The following is a 24370-nucleotide window of genomic DNA, read 5'->3' on the forward strand; positions in this document are numbered from 1 at the left end:
CTGTTTGCTCTTGTTGTTGTAAATATGTAAAGCCAGCATTCAAGTTTTCAGCAAAGATTATGATTAACCACATTCACAATAACTCTTAGGTCTCATGTTTACTCATGTCAATGGCATAATCAACTAGCGAGCAATAATAATAAGTCTCGGATGACAACACTTTCTCAAAACAATCATGATATGATATAACAGGATGGTATCTCGCTAGCCCTTTCTGAGACTGCAAAACATAAATGCAGAGCACCTTTAAAGATCAAGGACTGACTAGACATTGTAATTCATGGTAAAAGAGATCCAGTCATAGTCATACCCAACATAAATTAATAGTAATGAATGCAAATGACAGCATTGCTCTCCAGCTGGTGCTTTTTAATAAGAGGGTGATGACTCAACATAAAAGTAAATAGATAGGCCCTTCGCAGAGGGAAGCAGGGATTTGTAGAGGTGCCAGAGCTCGATTTTGAAATAGAGATAAATAATATTTTGAGCGGCATACTTTCATTGTCAACATAACAACCAAGAGTTGGCGATATCTTCCATGCTACACACATTATAGGCAGTTCCCAAACAGAATGGTAAAGTTTATACTCCCCCTCCACCAACAAGCATCAATCCATGGCTTGCTCGAAACAACGAGTGCCTCCAACTAGCAACAGTCCCGGGGGAGTTTTGTTTGCAATTATTTTGATTTAGTTAGCATAAAGCATGGGACTGGGCATCCCGGTGACCAGCCATTTTCTCGTGAGTGAGGAGCGGAGTCCACTCCTCTTGAGAATAACCCGCCTAACATGGAAGATACGGACAGCCCTAGTTGATACATGAGCTATTCGAGCATACAAAACAGAATTCCATTTGAAGGTTTAGAGTTTGGCACATACAAATTTACTTGGAACGGCAGGTAGATACCGCATATAGGAAGGTATGGTGGACTCATATGGAATAACTTTGGGGTTTAAAGGATTGGATGCACAAGCAGTATTCCCGCTTAGTACAAGTGAAGGCTAGCAAAAGACTGGGAAGCGACCAACTAGAGAGTGACAACAGTCATGAACATGCATTAAAATTAATAGGCATTGAGTACAAGCATGAGTAGGATATAATCCACCATGAACATAAATATCGTGAAGGCTATGTTGATTTTGTTTCAACTACATGTGTGAACATGTGCCAAGTCGAGTCACTTAAATCATTCAAAGGAGGATACCACCCCATCATACCACATCACAAACATTTTAATAGCATGTTGGCACGCAAGGTAAACCATTATAACTCATAGCTAATCAAGCATGGCATAAGCAACTATGATCTCTAATTGTCATTGCAAACATGTTTATTCATAATAGGCTGAATCAGGAACGATGAACTAATCATATTTACAAAAACAAGAGAGGTCGAGTTCATACCAGCTTCTCTCATCTCAGTCAGTCCATCATATATCGTCATAATTGCCTTTCACTTGCACGACCGAACGATGTGAAAATAATAAGAGTGCACGTGCATTGGACTAAGCTGGAATCTGCGAGCATTCAATAAACAGGAGAAGACAAGGCAATATGGGCTCTTGGTTAAATCAACAATAATGCATATAAGAGCCACTTCAACAATTTAATCATGGTCTTCTCCTATCGACCCCCAAAGAAAAGAAAAGAAATAAAACTATTTACACGGGAAAGCTCCCAACAAGCAAAAGAAGAACGGGAAATCTTTTTGGGTTTTCTTTTTAATTACTACTACTACAGCAAGAAAAGTAAACTAACTAAAAGCTACACTAATTTTTTTTTGTTTTTCTTAAGGTTTATTAAACACACAAGAAGAAAGCAAGAAAAGAAAATAAACTAGCATGGATATTACAGTGAAAGAGTATGAGCACCGACATCTAGCAATGAGTGTGTGTGAACATAAATGTAATGTCGGTGGGAAATACGTACTCCCCCAAGCTTAGGCTTTTGGCCTAAGTTGGTTTATTGCCACGAATGGCCTGGCACATATCCATAGTTGTAGTCGGGGTCGTACTGCGATGCGGCAGTTGTTGCCTCCTGGGCTGCAGTGTGGCGACAAGCTGCTTCCGCCCTCCTCTCGTACTCATCTGCCTCCTCTCTGGTAATAAAATGTCTTCCTTTTGCCTCCTCACAAAGGAACTAGTGAGATAGTAGTACTGGCGGCACTTTTCTTCCTCGAAGCTCACAAGATCAGCGTTACGCAAATATGCGTTAAATTCTTCCTTGATTCCCGCTCGATCCATAAAGTTTTCTGAAGGCCATTCACAAGGCCGCACTGGAACGTCCCTTGGTGCCTCATCGTCAGCATCACGCATTGCAAGCCTGGGTCCTTGCTTCCTTGAAGGACCACCATGGAACATTTTCCTAAGCATATTTCTTCCACTGAAAATTTTCTGAAATTTTTAGTAACTTCAAAATAAAAGTGAACCAAGCTCAACAAAATTGATAGCAACTACTCCTACAAGTGCCTAGAGCCTATATCAAGCATTAGAACTACTTGGAACCATATAAATTTGACCTGCAAGCTCAAGAACATGGTCACCTAGGCAACAAAAATTTGCAATGAATAAAGCACTAGAACAAAAACTATTTGGACCAATGGAGGAGTCACATACCAAGGAACAATATCCCCAAGCAGTTTTGTGAGAGGTGCTTTGAGCAAGGAGATCGAAAATCGCAGCAAACTGAGCTAGAACTCGTGCTTGAGCTGGATGGTGATTTTTTTTTGGGAGGAAGAAGTGTGTGGATGCAGGAATAAGCGGAGGGGGCCACCATGGGCCCACGAGGCAGGGGGCGCGCCCTGTAGGGGTGGGCGCGCCCTGGACCCTCGTGGCCAGGTGCTTGCTCCCCCTGCTGTGTTCTCAGTGCCAGATATTCTCAAATATTCCAGAAAAAATCATATTCCATTTTCAGGGCATTTAGAGAACTTTTATTTTCGGGGTATTTTTATATTGCATGGATAAATCAAAAAACAGACAGAAAAATACTATTTTTGCTTTATTTCAACTAAATAACAGAAGGTAAAAGAAGGGTACAGAAGGTTGTGCCTTCTAACTTCATCCATCTCATGCTCATCAAAAGGAATCCATTAACAAGGTTGATCAAGTCTTGTTAACAAACTCATTCCGAATAACATGGAACCAGAGAAATTTCGAATAACACTATGTTACCTCAACGGGGATATGCACATCCCCAATAATAAGAATATCATATTTCTTCTTGACAGTAGGAAGAGGAAATTCAAAACCTCCAAAAATAATTGATGGAACTTTTCCAATAGAATTTATACTATGAACTTGAGGTTGTTTCCTCGGAAAGTGTACCGTATGCTCATTACCATTAACATGAAAAGTGACATTGCCTTTGTTGCAATCAATAATAGCCCCTGCAGTGTTCCAAAAAGGTCTTCCAAGAATAATAGACATACTATCGTCCTCGGGGATATCAAGAATAACAAAGTCCGTTAAAATAGTAACGTTTGCAACCACAACAAGCACATCCTCACAAATACCGACAGGTATAGCAGTTGATTTATCAGCCATTTGCAAAGATATTTCAGTGGGTGTCAACGTATTCAAATCAAGTCTATGATATAAAGAGAGAGGCATAACACTAACACCGGCTCCAAGATCACATAAAGCAGTTTTAACATAGTTTCTTTTAATAGAGCATGGTATAGTTGGTACTCCTGGATCTCCTAGTTTCTTAGGTATTCCACCCTTAAAAGTATAATTAGCAAGCATGGTGCAAATTTCAGCTTCCGGTATCTTTCTTTTATTAGTGAAAATTTCTTTCATATACTTAGCATAAGGATTCATTTTGAGCATACCAGTCAAACGCATACGCAAAAAGATAGGTCTAATCATTTTAGCAAAGCGCTCAAAATCCTCACCATCCTTTTTCTTGGATGGTTTGGGAGGAAAAGGCCTGGGTTTCAGAACCCAAGGTTCTCTTTACTTACCGTGCTTCCTAGCAACAAAGTCTCTCTTATCATAACGTTGATTCTTTGATTGTGGGTTATCAAGATCAACAGCAGGTTCAATTTCTACATCATTATCATTACTAGGTTGAGCATCATCATGAACATTATCATTAATATTATCACTAGATTCATGTTCATTACCAGATTGTGTTTCAGCATCAGAAATAGAAATATCATTTGGATTCTCAGGTGTTTCCGCAATAGGTTCACTAGAAGCATGCAGAGTCCTATCATTTTTCTTTTTCTTCTTTTTAGAAGAGCTAGGTGCATCAATATTATTTCTCTGAGAATCTTGTTCAATTCTCCTAGGGTGGCCTTCAGGATACAAAGGTTCCTGAGTCATCTTACCAGTTCTGGTAGCCACTCTAACAGCAAAATCATTATTTTTACTATTCAATTCATTGAGCAAATCATTCTGAGCTTTAAGCACTTGTTCTACTTGAGTGGTAATCATACAAGCATGTTTACTAATGAGTTTAAGTTCACCTTTAACTCTAGACATATAATCACCCAAGTGTTCAATCATATAAGCATTTTGTTTTAATTGTCTACCAAAATAAGCATTAAAATCTTCTTGCTTAACCATAAAGTTATCAAACTCATCCAAACATTGGCTAGCAAACTTAGTAGGAGGGATTTCAGCTTTATCATATCTATAGAGAGAATTTACCTTTACTACCTGTGTCGGGTTATCAAGACCATGAGTTTCTTCAAGATCATATGTTTCTTCAACAGGCGGTAAATTAAGACCATGTATTTCTTCAATAGGAGGTAAATTCTTAACATCTTCAGCTTTAATACCCTTTTCTTTCATAGATTTCTTTGCCTCTTGCATATCTTCAGCACTGAGAAATAGAACACCCCTCTTCTTCGGAGTTGGTTTACGAATTGGCTCAGGAAGTGTCCAATTATTTTCATTTGTGAACATATTATTCAATAGAATTTCAGCTTCATCCGGTGTTCTTTCCCTGAAAATAGAACCAGCACAACTATCCAAGTAATCTCTAGAAGCATTGGTTAGTCCATTATAAAAGATATCAAGTATTTCATTTTTCTTCAGAGGATGATCAGGCAAAGCATTAAGTAATTGGAGAAGCCTCCCCCAAGCTTGTGGGAGACTCTCTTCTTCAATTTGCACAAAATTATATATTTCCCTCAAAGCAGCTTGTTTCTTATGAGCGGGGAAATATTTAGCAGAGAAGTAATAAATCATATCCTGGGGACTACACACACAACCAGGATCAAGAGAATTAAACCATATCTTAGCATCACCCTTTAATGAGAACGGAAATATTTTAAGGATATAAAGGTAGCGAGTTCTCTCATCATTAGTGAACAGGGTGGCTATATCATTTAATTTAGTAAGATGTGCCACAACAGTTTCAGATTCATAGCCATAAAAAGGATCAGATTCAACCAAAGTAATTATATCAGGATCAACAGAGAATTCATAATCCTTATCAGTAACACAGATAGGTGAAGTAGCAAAAGCAGGGTCAGGTTTCATTCTAGCATTAAGAGATCGCTGCTTCCATTTAGCTAATAATTTCTTAAGATCACTTCTATAATTGCAAGCAAGAATGGCTCTAGCAGATTCTTCATCCAAAACATAACCCTCAGGCACAACAGGCAATTCATATTTATTAGGGGGAGAGTCTTCATCATCACTATCTTCAATATTATCAGTTTCAATAATTTCATTCTCTCTAGCCCTAGCAAGTTGTTCATAAAGAAATTCACCAAGTGGCACAGTAGTATCAAGCATAGAAGTAGTTTCATCATAAGTATCATGCATAACAGAAGTGGCATCATCAATAACATGCGACATATTAGAATTAATAGCAGAAGCAGGTTTAGGTGTCGCAAGCTTACTCAAAACAGAAGGTGAATCAAGTGCAGAACTAGATGGCAGTTCCTTACCTCCCCTCGTAGTTGAGGGATAAATTTTTGTTTTCGCGTCTTTCAAGTTCTTCATAGTGACCGGCAGATATAAATCCCAAGTGACTCAAAGAATAGAGCTATGCTCCCCGGCAACGGCGCCAGAAAATAGTCCTGATAACCCACAAGTATAGGGGGTTGCAACAGTTTTCGAGGGTAGAGTATTCAACCCAAATTTATTGATTCGACACAAGGGGAGCGAAAGAATATTCTCAAGTATTAGCAGTTGAGTTGTCAATTCAACCACACCTGGATAACTTACTATCTGCAGCAAAGTATTTAGTAGCAAAGTAATATGGAAGTAAAGGTAACGATAGCAAAAGTAATATTTTTGGGTTTTGTAGTGATTGTAACAGTAGCAACGGAAAAGTAAATAAGCGAAGAACAATATGTGAAAAGCTCGTAGGCATTGGATCGGTGATGGAGAATTATGCCAGATGCGGTTCATCATGTAACAGTCATAACATAGGGTGACACAGAACTAGCTCCAATTCATCAATGTAATGTAGGCATGTATTCCGAATATAGTCATACGTGCTTATGGAAAAGAACTTGCATGACATCTTTTGTCCTACCCTCCCATGGCAGCGGGGTCCTAGCGGAAACTAAGGGATATTAAGGCCTCCTTTTAATAGAGTACCGGACCAAAGCATTAACACATAGTGAATACATGAACTCCTCAAACTACGGTCATCACCGGGAGTGGTCCCGATTATTGTCACTTCGGGGTTGCCGGATCATAACACATAGTAGGTGACTATAGACTTGCAAGATAGGATCAAGAACTCACATATATTCATGAAAACATAATAGGTTCATATCTGAAATCATGGCACTCGGGCCCTAGTGACAAGCATTAAGCATAGCAAAGTCATAGCAACATCAATCTCAGAACATAGTGGATACTAGGGATCAAACCCTAACAAAACTAACTCGACTACATGATAGATCTCATCCAACCCATCACCGTCCAGCAAGCCTACGATGGAATTACTCACGCACGGCGGTGAGCATCACGAAATTGGTGATGTAGGATGGTTGATGATGACGATGGCGACGGATTCCCCTCTCCGGAGCCCCGAACGGACTCCAGATCAGCCCTCCCGAGAGGTTTTAGGGCTTGGCGGCGGCTCCGTATCGTAAAACGCGATGAATCCTTCTCTCTGATTTTTTTCTCCCCGAAAGTGAATATATGGAGTTGGAATTAAGGTCGGTGGAGCGTCAGGGGGCCCATGAGACAGGGGGCGCGCCCCCCACCCTCGTGGACAGGGTGTGGGCCCCATGACGTGGATTTTTCTTCCAGTATTTTTAATATTTTCCAAAAAGATGTTCCGTGGAGTTTCAGGTCATTCCGAGAACTTTTGTTTCTGCACATAAATAACACCATGGAAAGTCTGCTGAAAACAGCGTCAGTCCGGGTTAGTTCCATTCAAATCAGGCAAGTTAGAGTCCAAAACAAGGGCAAAAGTGTTTGGAAAAGTAGATACGACGGAGACGTATCAGCAAGTCTCTTTACTCGTTCCGTAATGCATCATCCTGCAACTAACTCATTAGTCACATTGCTTGCAAGGCTTATAGTGATGTGCATTACCGAGAGGGCCCAGAGATACCTATCCAACAATCGGAGTGACAAATCCTAGTCTCGATCTATGCCAACCCAACAAGCACCATCGGAGACACCTGTAGGGCATCTTTATAATCACCCAGTTACGTTGTGACGTGTGATAGCACACAAGGTGTTCCTCCGGTATTCGGGAGTTGCATAATCTCATAGTCAGAGGAACATGTATAAGTCATGAAGAAAGCAATAGCAATAAAACCCAAAGATCATAATGCTAAGCTAAGGGATAGGTCTTGTCCATCACATCATTCTCTAATGATGTGATCCCGTTCATCAAATGACAACACATGTCTATGGTCAGGAAACATAACCATCTTTGATAAACGAGCTAGTCAAGTAGAGGCATACTAGGGACACTCTGTTTTGTCTATGTATTCACACATGTACTAAGTTTCCAGTTAATACAATTCTAGCATGAATAATAAACATTTATCATGATATAAGGAAATATAAATAACAACTTTATTATTGCCTCTAGGGCATATTTCCTTCAGTCTCCCACTTGCACTAGAGTCAATAATCTAGTTCACATCGCCATGTGATTTAACACCAATAGTTCACATCACCATGTGATTAGTTCACATCGCCATGTGACTAATACCCAAAGGGTTTTACTAGAGTCAATAATCTATTTCATATTGCTATGTGATTAACACACAAAGATTACTAAGGTGTGATCATGTTTTGCTTGTGAGAGAAGTTTAGTCAATGGGTCTGCCATATTCAGAGCCGTATGTATTTTGCAAATTTTCTATGTCTACAATGCTCTACATGGAGCTACTCTACGTAATTGCTCCCACTTTCAATATGTATCCAGATTGAGACTTAGAGTCATCCAGATCAGTGTCAAAGCTTGCATCGACGTAACTCTTTACGACGAACCTTTTGTCACCTCCATAACCGAGAAACATATCCTTATTCCACTAAAGATAATTTTGACCATTGTTCAGTTATCTACTCCTGGATCACTATTGTACCCTCTTGCCAAACTTATGGCGAGGTACACAATAGGTCTGGTACACAGCATAGCATACTTTATAGAACATATGGTTGAGGCATAGGGAATGACTTTCATTCTCTTTCTATTTTCTGCCGCGGTCGGGCTTTGAGTCTTACTCAACTTCACACCTTGCAATACAGGCAAGAACTCCTTCGTTGACTGTTCCATTTTGAACTACTTCAAAACTTGTCAAGGTATGTACTGATTGAAAAAACTTATCAAGCGTCTTGATCTATCTCTATAGATCTTGATGCTCAATATGTAAGCAGCTTCACCGAGGTCTTTCTTTGAAAAAAACTCCTTTCAAACACTCCTTTATGATTTCCAGAAAATTCTACATCATTTCCGATCGACAATATGTCATTCACATATACTTATCAGAAAGGCTGTAGTGCTCCCACTCACTTTCTTGTAAATACAGTCTTCATCGCAAGTCTGTATAAACCTATATGCTTTGATCAACTCATCAAAGCGTATATTCCAACTCTGAGATGCTTGCACTATTCCATGGATGGATTGCTGGAGCTTGTACACTTTGTTAGCACCTTTAGGATCGACAAAACCTTCTGGTTGCATCATATACAACTCTTCTTTAAGAAATCCATTAAGGAATGTAGTTTTGACATCCATTTGCCAGATTTCATAAAATGTGGCAATTTGCTAACATGATTCGGACAGACTTAAGCATCGCTACGGGTGAGAAGGTCTCATCGTAGTCAACTCCTTGAACTTGTCAAAAACCTTTTGCAACAAGTCGAGCTTCGTAGACAGTAACATTTGTTGGGAATCGTAGCATAATTTTAAAATTTTCCTACGCTCACCAAGATGCATCTATGGAGTATACTAGCAACGAGGGGAAAGGAGTGCATCTACATACCCTTGTAGATCGCGAGCGGAAGCGTTCCAATGAACGTGGATGACGGAGTCGTACTCGTCGTGATCCAAATCACCGATGACCGAGTGACGACGGACGGCACCTCCGCGTTCAACACACGTACGGTGCAGCGACGTCTCCTCCTTCTTGATCCAGCAAGGGGGAAGGAGAGGTTGATGGAGATCTAGCAGCACGACGGCGTGGTGGTGGATGTAGCAGGATGCCGGCAGGGCTTCGCCGAGCTTCTACGAGAGAGAGAGGTGTAGCAGGGGAGGAGGGAGGCGCCCAAGGCTGAGATGTTGCTGCCCTCCCCCCCCCCTTTATATAGGCCCCCTGGGAGGGGGGGCGCCAGCCAAACCCCATCTAGGGTGGGGGGCGGCGGCCAAGGGGGTGCCTTGCCCCCCAAGGCAAGTGGGAAGCCCCTCCACCCTAGGGTTTCCAACCCTAGGCGCATGGGGGGAGGCCCAAGGGGGGGCGCCCAGCCCACTAGGGGCTGGTTCCCTTCCCACTTCAGCCCACGGGGCCCTCCGGGATAGGTGGCCCCACCCGGTGGACCCCCGGGACCCTTCCGGTGGTCCCGGTACAATACCGGTAACCCCCGAAACTTTCCCGGTGGCCAAAACTTGACTTCCTATATATAATTCTTTACCTCCGGACCATTCCGGAACTCCTCGTGACGTCCGGGATCTCATCCGGGACTCCGAACAACTTTCGGGTTTCCGCATACACATATCTCTAATACCCTAGCGTCACCGAACCTTAAGTGTGTAGACCCTACGGGTTCGGGAGACATGCAGACATGACCGAGACGCCTCACCGGTCAATAACCAACAGCGGGATCTGGATACCCATGTTGGCTCCCACATGTTCCACGATGATCTCATCGGATGAACCACAGTGTCGAGGATTCAATCAATCCCGTATGCAATTCCCTTTGTCAATCGGTATGTTACTTGCCCGAGATTCGATCGTCGGTATCCCAATACCTTGTTCAATCTCGTTACCGGCAAGACTCTTTACTCGTACCGCAATGCATGATCCCGTGACTAACGCCTTAGTCACATAGAGCTCATTATGATGATGCATTACCGAGTGGGCCCAGAGATACCTCTCCGTCACACGGAGTGACAAATCCCAGTCTCGATCCGTGCCAACCCAACAGACACTTTCGGAGATACCCGTAGTGCACCTTTATAGTCACCCAGTTACGTTGTGACGTTTGGCACACCCAAAGCACTCCTACGGTATCCGAGAGTTGCACGATCTCATGGTCTAAGGAAAAGATACTTGACATTGGAAAAGCTCTAGCAAACGAAACTACACGATCTTTTATGCTATGCTTAGGATTGGGTCCTGTCCATCACATCATTCTCCTAATGATGTGATCCCGTTATCAATGACATCCAATGTCCATAGTCAGGAAACCATGACTATCTGTTGATCAACGAGCTAGTCAACTAGAGGCTTACTAGGGACACGTTGTGGTCTATGTATTCACACATGTATTACGATTTCCGGACAATACAATTATAGCATGAACAATAGACAATTACCATGAACAAAGAAATATAATAATAACCATTTATTATTGCCTCTAGGGCATATTTCCAACAACATTACCGTCAGCGTCAGTCTTCTTCTTGAAGATCCATTTATTCTCGATGGCTTGCCGATCATCGGGCAAGTACACCAAAGTCCACACTTTGTTCTCATACATGGATCCCATCTCAGATTTCATGGCCTCAAGCCATTTCGCAGAATCTGGGCTCATCATCGCTTCCTCATAGTTCGTAGGTTCGTCATGGTCAAGTAACATGACCTCCAGAACAGGATTACCGTACCACTCTGGTGCGGATCTTACTCTGGTTGACCTACGAGGTTCGGTAGTAACTTGATCTGAAGTTACATGATCATCATCATTAGCTTCCTCACTAATTGGTGTAGGAGTCACAGGAACAGATTTCTGTGATGAACTACTTTCCAATAAGGGAGCAGGTACAGTTACCTCGTCAAGTTCTACTTTCCTCCCACTCACTTCTTTCGAGAGAAACTCCTTCTCTAGAAAGGATCCATTGTTGGGGAACGTAGTAATTTTAAAAAAAATCCTACGCACACGCAAGATCATGGTGATGCATAGCAACGAGAGGGGAGAGTGTTGTCCATGTACCCTCGTAGACCGTAAGCGGAAGCGTTATGACAACGTGGTTGATGTAGTCGTACGTCTTCACGATCGACCGATCCTAGTACCGAAAGTACGGCACCTCCGCGATCTGCACACGTTCGGCTCGGTGACGTCCCACGAACTCACGATCCAGCAGAGTGTCGAGGGAGAGCTTCGTCAGCACGACGGCGTGATGACAGTGATGATGAAGCTACCGGCGCAGGGCTTCACCTAAGCACTGCAACGATATGACCGAGGTGGATTATGGTGGAGGAGGGCACTTCACACGGCTAAGAGATCAATGATCAACTTGTGTGTCTATGGGGTGCCCCCCTCCCCCGTATATAAAGGAGTGGAGGAGGGGGAGGGCCGGCCCTCTCTATGGCGCGCCCTAGGGGAGTCCTACTCCCACCAGGAGTAGGATTCCCTCCTTCCAAGTAGGAGTATGAGAGGAAGGAAGGAGGAGAGATGGAGGAAGGAAAGGGGGGTCGGCCCCCCTCCCAATTCGGATTGGGCTTGGGGGCGCCCACCTTGGTCGCCTCCTCCTCCTTTCCACTATGGCCCATTAAGGCCCATTGACTCCCCGGGGGGTTCCGATAACCTCCCGGTACTCCGGTAAATGCCCGAATTCATCCGGAACCATTCCGATGTCCAAACATAGTCATCCAATATATCGATCTTTATGTCTCGACCATTTCGAGACTCCTCGTCATGTCCGTGATCATATCCGGGACTCCGAACTACCTTCGGTACATCAAAACACATAACTCATAATACCGATCGTCACCAAACGTTAAGCGTGCGGACCCTACGGGTTCGAGAACTATGTAGACATGACCGAGACTCGTCTCCGGTCAATAACCAATAGCGGAACCTGGATGCTCATATTGGTTCCTACATATTCTACGAAGATCTTTATCGGTCAAACCGCATAACAACATACGTTGTTCCCTTTTGTCATCGGTATGTTACTTGCCCGAGATTCGATTGTCGGTATCTCAATACCTAGTTCAATCTCGTTACCGGCAAGTCTCTTTACTCGTTCCGTAATACATCATCCCGCAACTAACTCATTAGTCACATTGCTTGCAAGGCTTATAGTGATGTGCATTACCGAGAGGGCCCAGAGATACCTCTCCGACAATCGGAGTGACAAATCCTAATCTTGATCTATGCCAACCCAACAAACACCATCGGAGACACCTGTAGAGCATCTTTATAATTACCCAGTTAAGTTGTGACGTTTGATAGCACACAAGGTGTTCCTCCGGTATTCGGGAGTTGCATAATCTCATAGTCAGAGGAACATGTGTAAGTCATGAAGAAAGCAATAGCAATAAAACTCAACGATCATAATGCTAAGCTAACGGATAGGTCTTGTCCATCACATCATTCTCTAATGATGTGATCTCGTTCATCAAATGACAACACATGTCTATGGTCAGGAAACATAACCATCTTTGATAAACGAGCTAGTCAAGTAGATGCATACTAGGGACACTCTGTTTTGTCTATGTATTCACACATGTACTAAGTTTCCGGTTAATACAATTCTAGTATGAATAATAAACATTTATCATGATATAAGGAAATATAAATAACAACTTTATTATTGCCTCTAGGGCATATTTCCTTCACAGTTATCATTGTGAGATAGAGAGAGATGACATGTGTGTCTAGGAGTATTTTGGTCATATAACATTGTCAATGGGTTTGACCTGATAGTAACACTGTCTAATGGCATTTTTGAGCAAATACCTAACGGAACGATGGAATCTTTGAGTTGTCTAATGTGAAATTTGAGCGACCATCTCACGAAATGACTATATTTTTGAGCAAGTATAACTTCTAACGAGAAAACTCAATAGTGAGATACAACTAGTGTCATAAAAATGATAAAACCTTTTTAAATAAAATGGTCGGGAAAAGTTGTAGCCTGGTATTCTTATAGATAAATAAAGGTTTGTGGCAAGTGATGGTGTAAGATCGCCCTCACTCACTCTCCCGCTTTCACAACCCAGACGCTCTTTTCATGAAGTTTGTCATATATTTTTGAAATCTTTGTCGTATTTTTTTTAAATAGAGTAATTTGTCAAAAGATTAGGATAAACATTCTGATTTATGGGTCGACTAAAGGAGACCACCTCTCGTAAAATTCATGACGAGTTTTCAAAAATTTGGAAGCAACTTTCGAAATTTTAGGGTGAAATAGCAGGGCAGACTTAGGGTCAGGTAGAGTGACTGAAAGAGGTGATTTTGACATCCACATCCACATCCCCCCAAACTCATCTCCTTCCTCGGGCTGCCGACCCAGCCCAAAGCCGCTCCAAAATCTCTCCTCTAGCCCGCCACCGCCTGCCGTGGCCGTGCCGCACCTGGGCGCCGCCCACCGCCGACGCCTGAAACACCCGCGCCGCCGCTGCCGCCGCCGTTCCCCCCTTTTGCTCGTCGCGCTCCCGCTGCCTCCCTCGCCCGGTCCGCAGTCCCCCGCCATTGATTTCGAGGTATGAGCTCGCGGCTTTCTTTCCATCCACGATTTCTGGACCCAAATACCGGCGGAACTCACGCCCGGCTGTTTCGCAGGGCGGGATGCTGAGCCCGTGCGACCGGCTCCTCCACCGTGCTCCCGCGCCGCCGCCGCTGAATCCGCAGTCGAGCCTCGCGGCCTCGGTGCCCGGCGCCAGCCGCAGGGACAAAGGCCTCGCGCTCCAGAGCAACGCGGTCTCGGCGGCGCCGGCGAGAACCGCCGAGGCTTGCCCCAATGTGGTGGTGGTTCCACCCACCGTCGCCGGCACCACCGGACAGAGTGCTGCTGCGCAAAGGGGGAAGGGCAGGGGCAGGTTGGCCGGCTACGGAGGGTCCATCCCGGCGATGCTGTACGCGCTGGAGCGCGTCCGGGACGTCGGGGAGGCGCTGTGGCCGTGGAGGGACACGCTGAGCAGCCGGGAGAGGACCATCATCCTCAAGGAGCAGAAGGACTGGCGGCGGGCCGTCGAGATCTTCGACTGGTTCCGCGGGCAGAGGCGCCACGAGGTCAATGTCATCCACTACAATGTCGTGCTCTGCGCGGTCGGGCGCGCGAGGCGATGGGACCTTGTCGCCGGCCTGTGGCGCCAGATGCATTCCTGCGGCGTGGCGCCGGATAACGCGACGTACGGTACGCTCATCGATGTGTACTGCAAAGGGGGCAGAGAGACGGCGGCATTGCTGTGGCTCGGGGACATGTGCAAGCGCGGCTTGGTGCCTGACGAGGTCACCATGAGCACTGTCCTTCATGCGCATAAGAAGGCTGGAGAGTATGAGAAGGCGGAGCTGTTCTTTCAAAGATGGTCTTCTGAATCAGATACAGGGTTGGATGGACATCTTTGCTATAGCTTGTATACTTACAACACCTTGATTGATACTTATGGAAAGGCTGGGCAGCTTGAGAAAGTGTCAGACATGTTCAACCAAATGTTGAGGGAAGGTGTTGCACCGAGCATTATTACTTTCAACACACTGATTCATGTTTGGGGCAAACACCATAAGATGGAGCAGGTGGCTTCTTTGGTGAGGATGATGGAGGAGTTTCAGTGCCTTCCTGACACCAGGACTTACAACACACTGATCTCACTATACAGAGAAAGCAATGAAATTGATGTTGCAGAGCACTACTTCTGTAAGATGAAAGCCGAAAAATTGGTGCCAGATGTTGTGAGCTGCCGCACCCTATTGTACGGGTACTGTACCAGGGGAATGGTCAGTAAAGCAGAAGCCCTTGTTAAAGAAATGGACGAGAGTGGCCTGGTGATCGATGAATACACGCAGTCAGCTCTAACGAGGATGTATGTTAATGCTGGGATGCTTGAGCAGTCGTGGTGTTGGTTTGAGAGGTTCTGTAATCAAATGGACTCCGAGTGCTTTTCTGCAAATATTGATGCATTTGGGAAGAAAGGGTACATAAACCTCGCGGAAAAGGCTTTTATGTGTTGCCTGGAGAGGAAGATGCTTAGCGTTTCTGTGTGCAATGTTATGATCAAAGCATATGGGTTAGCAGAGAAGCTTGGTGAGGCCTGTGAGATAGCTGCTGGCATGGAGAGGTACGGCATACTACCTGATTACTTGACTTACAGTTCTCTCATTCAACTCCTGTCAACTGCTAAACTGCCAGAGAAAGCTCTCTACTACTTGAGAAAGATGCAAGCAGCTAAAATGCCGATTGACTGTGTTCCATATTCTGTGGTGATTGACAGCTTTACTAAGAATGGGAATTTGCACATGGTTGAATGCCTATTTAGAGAAATGGTCACTTTGGGGGTCCACGCGGATGCATATGTTTACTCTATCTTAATTGATACATATGCTGAAGTTGGAAATGTCCAGCAAGCTGCAGCATTTTTTGGTTTAGTGACAAAGGCTGGTTTATGTGAGAGTGCTTCGATCTACAATTCTTTGATCAAACTCTACACGAAAGCAGGGTATCTGGCAGAGGCCCAAAAAACGTACAAGCTTCTGAAATCATTAGATACTGACACCAACCTTTATGCATCCAACTGCATGATTGGCCTCTACAGTGATCATTGTATGGTGAACGAAGCACGTGAGCTTTTTGAGAATTTGAAGATTACGGGAAGTGCAAATGAATTTTCATATGCGATGATGGTGTGCTTGTACAAGAAAGTTGCTCGCTATGATGAAGCTCACAGGATCTCCAAGGAAATGCAAGCTTTAGGGCTTCTAACTCAAGCATTAAGTTATAATTCTGTGATTCAGATGTATGTATCTGGTGGGAAAATGGAGGAGGCTGTGAAAATATTTCAGAAGATGTTGGCATCGAGCACACCACCAAACGATGTAACTTTCAAGGCACTAAAACCAATTCTAGTGAAAGAAGGAGTTTCAAATAGTGAGATTGCAAAATTAGAGTCTCTCAGAAGGTGTAACACTCAAGATTGCTTGAATCAGTGGTACAGGGCACTAGCTCTGGTTGTCAGATCAGATGGGACTACCTCTCGACATACTATGGGTCACTCTTGTACAAGGATACATTCTTTTTACATTGACAGTTTCTAGAGTAGCAAGTCCAGAACTGCTTTCAACTGATTCAGAATCTTTATTGATATGCCACCATGATGATCTATCTGCTGTACTGTAAGGAGAGCACACATGTCATCCTCAAAATGAGAACCTGATTGTTTCGACATGAATCCTGCTAGATCACTGCAGAAATACAACACCTCGCGGTGCCTTTCCAATGGTGTAAAGTTATATAACTCCCAGATGTTCTTCAAAAGATGCATCATGAATTTACGAGAATGGTCACTTGGACCGATGATCTGCCCTTCAGTCTATGAATCGGAAGAGGAGAGCAATCTGGAACAGACTCAAATCGGAACTCAGTTGAGATAGAATTGGTTTGAGAGAGAGGTAAAATGTGTTCTTGGCCGTAAACTAAGTTGCCCTCACAAAAAAATGTTGGTAGTACTTGTTCACAGATAAATAGAAACTTTGTTAATGACTTACTTTCGCTGCAAATTTTCTCTGTAGTTCCTTTTAACTTGTTTTAATAGCCAGAATAAGCACCTCCACTTCTCACGTTGGACCATATGCCCTATCTGGACCAACACAACTGGATTCTGTAGTTGTTAGTAAAGAGAATATGCTGATAAAATCCAATTTTCTTGATCAAGTATTAATGCTTTGTTGAAACTGCTCTAATTTTAATTGCAAGAAGTTAAGCATTTACTAAGCATTCTTCCTCATCTGAAATATCACCACCTTCGTCTTCTGTTTACATGCATCAGAGGTTAAATTGCTAAGGTATATTTTGCTGTCTGATGTTGGCTGCAATACTATAATATCATCAGTTGGCAGTTTGGCCCGGTCTTGAATGTAAAGGGTGCCATCATGATCTTCAGAATCTTCTTCAGTAACATTCTTTGCAGACTACAAGCCTACAAACTTTTAGCCAATTTAACTACTATCCTTGCTGCTAAAATTCAGTGCCTTAGTTTCATCCGTCAACACTTAAACATGATAATTTCTAACTTCGTCTGCAGTTCTGCACATAAATACGTCAGACATGCCTGTAACTTTTCTTTTGTAGTTAAACAACTCTCGTCATGGTCTCCTAGTTTCCTTCTCTGTAATGTAATGTGACTCTGCAGTTGCCTAGTGAAACAGCGCACTAGAACTGAATTTGATGCAAGTTTCCTTTGCCAATTACACCCTTCTGCCTTTGTGATAAATGTCATCATTTAAAAATTGGTTCAATTATTTTCTTGTTTTAGTAGCATGATGAGAGACAGCAAAGACTCCATTTCTCACTATTTATAATGCCATTCTACCATCCGTAACAAAGATGAATAGTTTTCTAAGATGAACAGTGATTAAGAATGCGAGTGTGAGATAATGCATCGTATCCACATATTTGTGTACTTCCTCTTTGGCATTACATCTTCTTTGCTTTCCAATATTCCCTTTCATAATATCCTCACGTTTGTTTAGAATGATTTTTAGCCAATATAAATGAGTGTAGTTGGTTGTCATCTTATACGGAAGTTAGTGTTGATATGCTCTTTCTATCAGATGGACTGATTGTGCCTCTTTTGATTTTGCTAGAAAACTAACTGTGAGGGTTGTGAAAATGCTGCTTGCCTAATCTTAAGGAACAAAGACCACTGCCAAAAGTACTGGAAGATCTAGCCATTCGGGTGCTTCACCAGGTACAACTACTAATGTTTGTTCTCACTAGTTACTTGGTTTGGGTTATGATGGGTGCCTCAGTCAGCTAGTTGGTGTAGGCTGTGATTTCCTACCGGAACAAAAGTGGGGCTCAGATCATCATTTAATTTTTCTTACTGGCTTAGTACTATCTGCGCAGCTGCGACAGACCGTTTATGGAGATCTTGCAATAATGGTGTTTAATTGCCATGTATGGTTTGTACATGGAACAGGGATACAATGTCGCAAAAAAACACGACAACTCTGGTGCGCCTTTGATGAAGATTAAGGGATCCACACTGCTAGTGAGTCTGAGGCACCAGAGCACGGAACCAAGTCTGTAATCTGGAAGAGTATCCTTCTGGCTTCTGGTGCAATGCAATGTTGTGATGTTGATGTGTTGTTGTCACTGGTTATGCTGCTTTCATGTATTATTATCAGTTTGTTGCTACTATCAGTCTTCAAAGTTTCATGTAAATTTACGATGGAAGATGGAGCTCTGTAAATTTATGCATTCAGAATTTGATCGTCGACGAGCAGCACTTCAATTTATGTGTTTCCTGCTACTAGAAATGATAAAAACCGAGGAAGCATACATGAATTCCATTGTATCCTTATTGAACACACTGAATCCGAAAACAAAAATTTGAAGCTTCATGTCATGCATCAGCTCCTCATCCTGAGATGCTCGCAATAACGTCGCTTGCAAAAAAGCAATGCACCTTGCAATTCGCAATGTTTTGATATCTGAACACGATCCATAACTTGAGTAGAAAAAAAGAGGAAATCTAGTTTTGAATAGCAGCTTACTCATCATAATAAGCTGTAAATCCACCCACAATAATAGTAGTACTATTGAAACCGGGTTTGTGTTAACTTGCAAGGTAGAACCATAGATGCCCTGCTCTGCTGGGTCACACACACTCAAACTACGGACAACTAAGCAAAACTAACTTGAGTTCAGGCAACACCATAGAGATAACCGAACTACCCAACAGAGCCGGCAGCAGAAGACACCCGCCGGAGCTCATCTTCAAAGTCTTCCTGGGAGGAAAAGGTGGACAGATCCATCGTCTCGATGCCACTTGGTCACACTGTCGTACCGGCACCGACAACCGCGCGTGCCGCTTCATCAGAGGCCAGCACCCGGCGGAATGCTGCACCGTAACAGACAAAGGCTTGATCAGATGATATGACCAACAGAAGAGGAAAAGGAGCACACTTTGGCACCTCAAAATCATTTCATCTTTAGCTGTCCATATCAACCAAACTACATATATAGATGGAAACTGGAATGCATCCGCGTTGGAGGTACACAACTGGAAACCCTAGGACCAGCCTCCATTGACCACAGATAGAGTCTAGACTTGAGCACGGACGCAAACAGCAGCATGCCGTCCTCCGCGCCTATGAGGTCAAGGTGTGCCTCGTCCAGGCTCTCTGGCACATTGATCACAGATAGTCGTTGCTCACGAATGTTGTACTCCACCACACTGTCACACTCATAGCTGGGGACATAGACCTTGTTTCCCACCACAGCAGTGTGCCCTCCGTCGTCGATCTGCAAGCCCGGGCTCCCAACGGAGATCTTGTCGCTCCACTCACGAGTCTCCGACGAGTAGGCGGTGGCGAGGGCGATGCCTCCTTCGTCCGCAGAGCCCACCAAGGCCACCAGGAAAGGGCTGCCGCCATGGCAGTCGAGGTGGTCGCACTGGTCTCTGGCGCAGAGCACCGTGGCATTGCAGTGTAGCACGCCCTCGTAGATGTCCTCCCAGTGCATGGTGTCGCGGCACTTGGGGAAGGCTTCGATTTCCCACAACTTGTTGGCGACGAGGTCGCAGGCGTCAAAGGGGAGTTCGTACGCAGGGGCGTAGAGTAGGACGAGGCCGTGCCGGGAGTCGAGGACCTGGCAGTCTGGGCGGTCCTGGGAAGCCCGCCGCCGGAAGGTCGAGGTGGGGACGAAGCGGTTGCCGTTGCGGTACGCGTTGTGGAGGAAGCCCAGCATGGGCGCCGCACCGTGGAACGCGCGGTAGCCGCGGGCGAAGCCGGGGTCGGTGAGGATGGCGCGCCAGCTCCTGCAGACGGCGGCGGCGCGGACAAGGCTCCTGGGGTCGTCCGCCGGCAGGCGCGTGAAGACCTCGCACATGGCGTCGTCGACCAGCGCCGGCGGCCTCATCGCCATCCCCATGGGGGTGGCGGGCGCCGGGCGAGCAGGGGGGCGTCGAGGTCGCGAGGATTGCCCGTCGGCCGTCGGGGTCAGGGATGGGGCAGAAGATGCGGCGCCGGCGGCCAGGGTGGGGGCGTGCCCGTCCAGGCGTCTCTAATTGGGCCGGGATGGCTTTGTACTTAACGTCTGGGCCGGGATGAATCCGGCTCCTTCGGTTAACCTGTGTCAAGCACTCTTGCCCCATTTGCTAAAAAAAAGGACTCTTGCCTCAAAGAAAAACCTGTGTTAAGCACTCAAAATAAAAAGGTAACCCATGTGCTTTTAACTAAAAACCTCCTCTCTATTCATTTATAATAAGTGTTGCATCGGTTACAAGAAGATGGGTGATCGAAACAGGAGCTTCATTCATCCAAACACCAGAATCACAGAACTTCGCTAATATAGCCGGTTCATGGGCTACCGAGTTAGCCTCTCTAGGACAATGCTCGGAAATAATATGAGGAAAGTCGCATGACATTGTCATAACAGTCGTCGAAAATTGAAGCCGAAGCCCCTGCAAAGCTTGCACCTTCTTTCATTGTGGTAAGCCCCTGCAAAGATTGCCAGAATTAACCACCAAATTGTTGCATCCAATGGACCGTGCCAAAGTTAGTCCATACTTTAATGCCTGAACCTCCGCGGAAAGAACATTTGAGCACCAATCTATACAGCTATTTCCCCATCGGCTATAAACTTTCTTAACTTGTCACAGATGATAGCACCCGTTGTACCTCTGAGCATCCCATCATCGAAGTCCGCATCAATGTTCAGTTTCACATATCCACTTCGCGGAGGAACCAATCCCCCTCGTTTAATTGCTGCTCTAGGCAAGGCTCCCGCTACATAGTTTGATAAGAGTGCTATGAAAGATATTGCCACTTGCCTTGTAGATTGTAGTTGTTCATCATGGACAAGCTTCCTGCGTTCCCACCATAGATACCAAAACCCCACAACAATTGTCACATTGATTTTTCCTTGGCCTAACATGGTCGCTACCTATTCTGGAGTGTCACTGAGGTTAACATGTGTTTAAATAACTAAACGGTTGAATTTTGTTTGGTCAGTAACACAGGAAACGAAATTTTCATGTGCACTGAAAAACTGGATTTTTATGGTATGATGATATATGGGACATATCATGTACACCATCGATAAAGCAAATTTTATGGCGTATTGTCACACATAGTTTGTCTACACGTTTCGGGATTCCATGCCAAGGAATGGATGGAGATCGACGAATTGTGCCCAATGTGAGCATGGCTAAACTTATTAAATGGGGAGGAGAATGACTTTTTTACTTACTGGTAAAAAATTAAGACAGGATGACCCTTTGTCTCCTCTCTCATTTAACCTGGCAGTGTTTGTCTTCTCTATAATGTTAGTCAATGGCTTTCAAGTAGGCCTGATTATGGGGTTATATCCTAATTTAGTGAGTAAGGGGGGGGGGGGGGGGCGGGGGGGTTCATGTGCCTGCAATATGTAGACGACGCCCTGCTTTCTCTGGAGAATGATCGTAAAATATCTTTTAATCTTAAGTGGATTTTGACTTGTTTTGAACAAGTTCTACAATGAGGATTACTTATCACAAGAGTGATTTGGCGCCTATTAACATGGATACTCATGAATTAGACACTTTTGTGGATATTTTTCAATGTGTAGTAGGCGATTTCCCTGTCAAGTACCTAGGAATTCCTTTGCATTTTGAAAGCTTAAGGATTTTCAGTTAGAACTCCTTTGGTTTGGAGGCATATTGTAGGAATTTCATAGGATAAGATTTCTATAGGAAAAATTCTTGCAGAGCTCTTTGGTTTGTACGAATAGAATCTTATTTCTATAGAGGAATTCTTTCTATCCTCCACATTTCATAGAAAAATAAACATTAGCCTAGACTCAATGGAAAAACTCTTGACATGTGAACCAAAGAAAATCTCCTTTCATATAACTATTCAGAGGATTTGAGATACATGTCATCTCATTTCCTATAACTATTCTATTCCTATGATTTTCCCTTTATCGTAAAAAAAACCTTTTATCGTATTCCTATGATTTTCCTACCCTAGGAACCAAAGGAGGCTAAATTATAAGATTGAACTACGGATCATAGCCTTTAATTGATAAGATTCTTGGTTGAATTTAGCATGATGATACTTTGTTGTCATCTCTAACTGGAAAAAGGGAGGCCATTATAGCGCTAATGCTAGCGGTCAACTATTTGAGCTTCTTGTAGCGACTGTATCGCTCATACAAAATGTTGTAGGGGTTTCACGAGTTTTTTAAAATTCATAAAAAAATTCAAATCATATCCAAAAATCAAATTTGTGATTTAAAAAAATCATGATTTTTTAAATATGCAGACAATTTTTCAAATTCATGAACTTTTTCCAAATTCATGAACATATTTTCACTGAAATTTTCAAATCTCGTACTGAACAATTCCAAGATTTTGAAAAAAGGTGAGATTTTTTCAAATCTTGTCCACGGAGCAATTTTCAAATTCAGGAAAAAATTTTACTCGACATTTTTTCAAACCCCGTTCACCGAACAAGTTTCAGATTCGCGTACATTTTTCACTAAACATTTTTTTGTGAAATAAGCGAACAATTTCTAAATTCTTGAACAAATTTACATACATTTTTCACTGGATAATTTTCAAATCTCGTTCACAGGATAATTTTTAAACTCCCGAACAATTTTTGAAAAGCCTGAATAACTTTGAAATTGGAATATTTTCTGAAAAAGCAAACAAATTTTGTAACTTCAAACAATTTTTGAAGACTTTTAAATTTTTTGAAATTTGTGAAGTTTTCAAAAATAAAAAAGATATGAATAGAAAAAAGTGGAAAATCTTCTCGTACAAGGATATATTCTTTTTACATTGACAGTTTCTAGAGAAGTAAGTTCAGATCTAATTTTAACTGATTCAAAATCTTTATTATATGCCAACATGATGATCTCTCTGCTCTACTGTAAGAAGAGCACACATGCCATCTTCAAAATGTGAACCTAATTGTTTCAACATGGATCCTGCTAGATCACTGCAGAAATGCAACACATTTGGCGCCTTTCCAGTGGTGTGAAGTTTTAATTGCTGTACCAGATAAAAACTTAACTCTCAGAGATATCATTTAACTCCCAGAGGTTTTTCTTGAAAAGATGCATCATTAATTTACGAGAATGGTCGATCGGACCAACGATCTGCTGTTCAGTCTATAGATCGAAAGAGGAAAGCAATCCGTGGAACAGACCCAAATCGGAACTCAGTTGAGATAGAATTGGTTTGAGGGAGAGGTAAAGTGTGTTCTTGACCGTAAACAAAGTCGCCCTAAAAAAAAATTTGGTAGTACTTGTTTATAGATTACTAGAAACTTTGTTAATGGCCTACTTTTTTTGCAAATCATCTCTGTAGTTCCTTTTAACTTGTTTTAATAGCCAGAAGAAGCACCTCCACTTGTGACGTTGGACCATATGCACTATCTGAACCAATACAACTTGATTCTGTGTAGTTGTTGGGTACAGAGAATATGCTGATAAAAGCCAACTTCCTTGATCAATTACCAATGCTTTGTTGAAACTGCTCAAATTTTTAACCGCAAGTAGTTAAGCATTTTACTAAGTGCTCTTCCTCATCTGAAATGTCACCACCTTTGTCTTCTGGTTACGCACATCAGAGGTTAAATCACTGAAGTATAATTTCGCTGTCTGAAGTTTGCTGCAATACTATAATATCAGCAGTTCACAGTTTGGCCCGGTCTTGAATGTGAAGGGTGCCATCATTATCTTCAGAATCTTCTTCAGCAACATTCTTATATAATTTATAACTTGTTCTGCACATAAAGATATCGACACGGCTGTAACTTCTCTTCTTCTGTAGTTAAACAACTCTCGTC

At 43.2% G+C, this 24370-nt stretch overlaps 2 protein-coding genes across 3 annotated transcripts; one reads left to right on the forward strand and one right to left on the reverse strand.

Moving 5' to 3' along the window:
* The first annotated feature begins 13830 nt into the window (after nucleotides 1-13830).
* Nucleotides 13831-18810, forward strand: LOC109784832 (pentatricopeptide repeat-containing protein At3g23020). 2 transcript variants are annotated; one of them, XM_020343437.3, is made up of 4 exons: nucleotides 13831-14079; nucleotides 14159-16981; nucleotides 18176-18279; nucleotides 18511-18810. In XM_020343437.3, exon 2 carries the CDS (start codon nucleotides 14165-14167, stop codon nucleotides 16625-16627), a length of 2463 nt encoding a protein of 820 aa, XP_020199026.1. In that variant the 5' UTR covers nucleotides 13831-14079; nucleotides 14159-14164; the 3' UTR covers nucleotides 16628-16981; nucleotides 18176-18279; nucleotides 18511-18810. The 2 variants fall into 2 exon arrangements, with proteins under 2 accessions (XP_020199026.1, XP_040246689.1); XM_040390755.2 differs by lacking the exon at nucleotides 18511-18810 and adding an exon at nucleotides 18358-18426.
* Nucleotides 18811-19366: 556 nt separating this feature from the next.
* On the reverse strand, nucleotides 19367-20465 carry LOC109784818 (uncharacterized). Its single transcript, XM_073499269.1, has 2 exons — nucleotides 19613-20465; nucleotides 19367-19434 (listed from the first exon to the last, which is right to left on the reverse strand). Exons 1-2 carry the CDS (start codon nucleotides 20463-20465, stop codon nucleotides 19367-19369), a joined length of 921 nt encoding a protein of 306 aa, XP_073355370.1.
* Nucleotides 20466-24370: the final 3905 nt, after the last annotated feature.

This window comes from Aegilops tauschii, chromosome 5, assembly GCF_002575655.3.
Source record: "Aegilops tauschii subsp. strangulata cultivar AL8/78 chromosome 5, Aet v6.0, whole genome shotgun sequence".
In the NCBI taxonomy this organism is placed as follows: Eukaryota; Viridiplantae; Streptophyta; class Magnoliopsida; order Poales; family Poaceae; genus Aegilops; species Aegilops tauschii.

What these genes read in the sequence shown, in the direction of transcription:
- LOC109784832 (XM_020343437.3), top strand. Translation starts at nt 14,165, where the DNA reads ATGCTGAGCCCGTGCGACCGGCTCCTCCACCGTGCTCCCGCGCCGCCG.
- LOC109784818 (XM_073499269.1), bottom strand. Translation starts at nt 20,465, where the DNA reads ATGGGGATGGCGATGAGGCCGCCGGCGCTGGTCGACGACGCCATGTGC. An exon ending in TCTGTGGTCAATGGAGGCTG is followed by an intron (nt 19,435 to 19,612) that starts GTCCTAGGGTTT and finishes GTTACGGTGCAG; the next exon opens with CATTCCGCCGGGTGCTGGCC.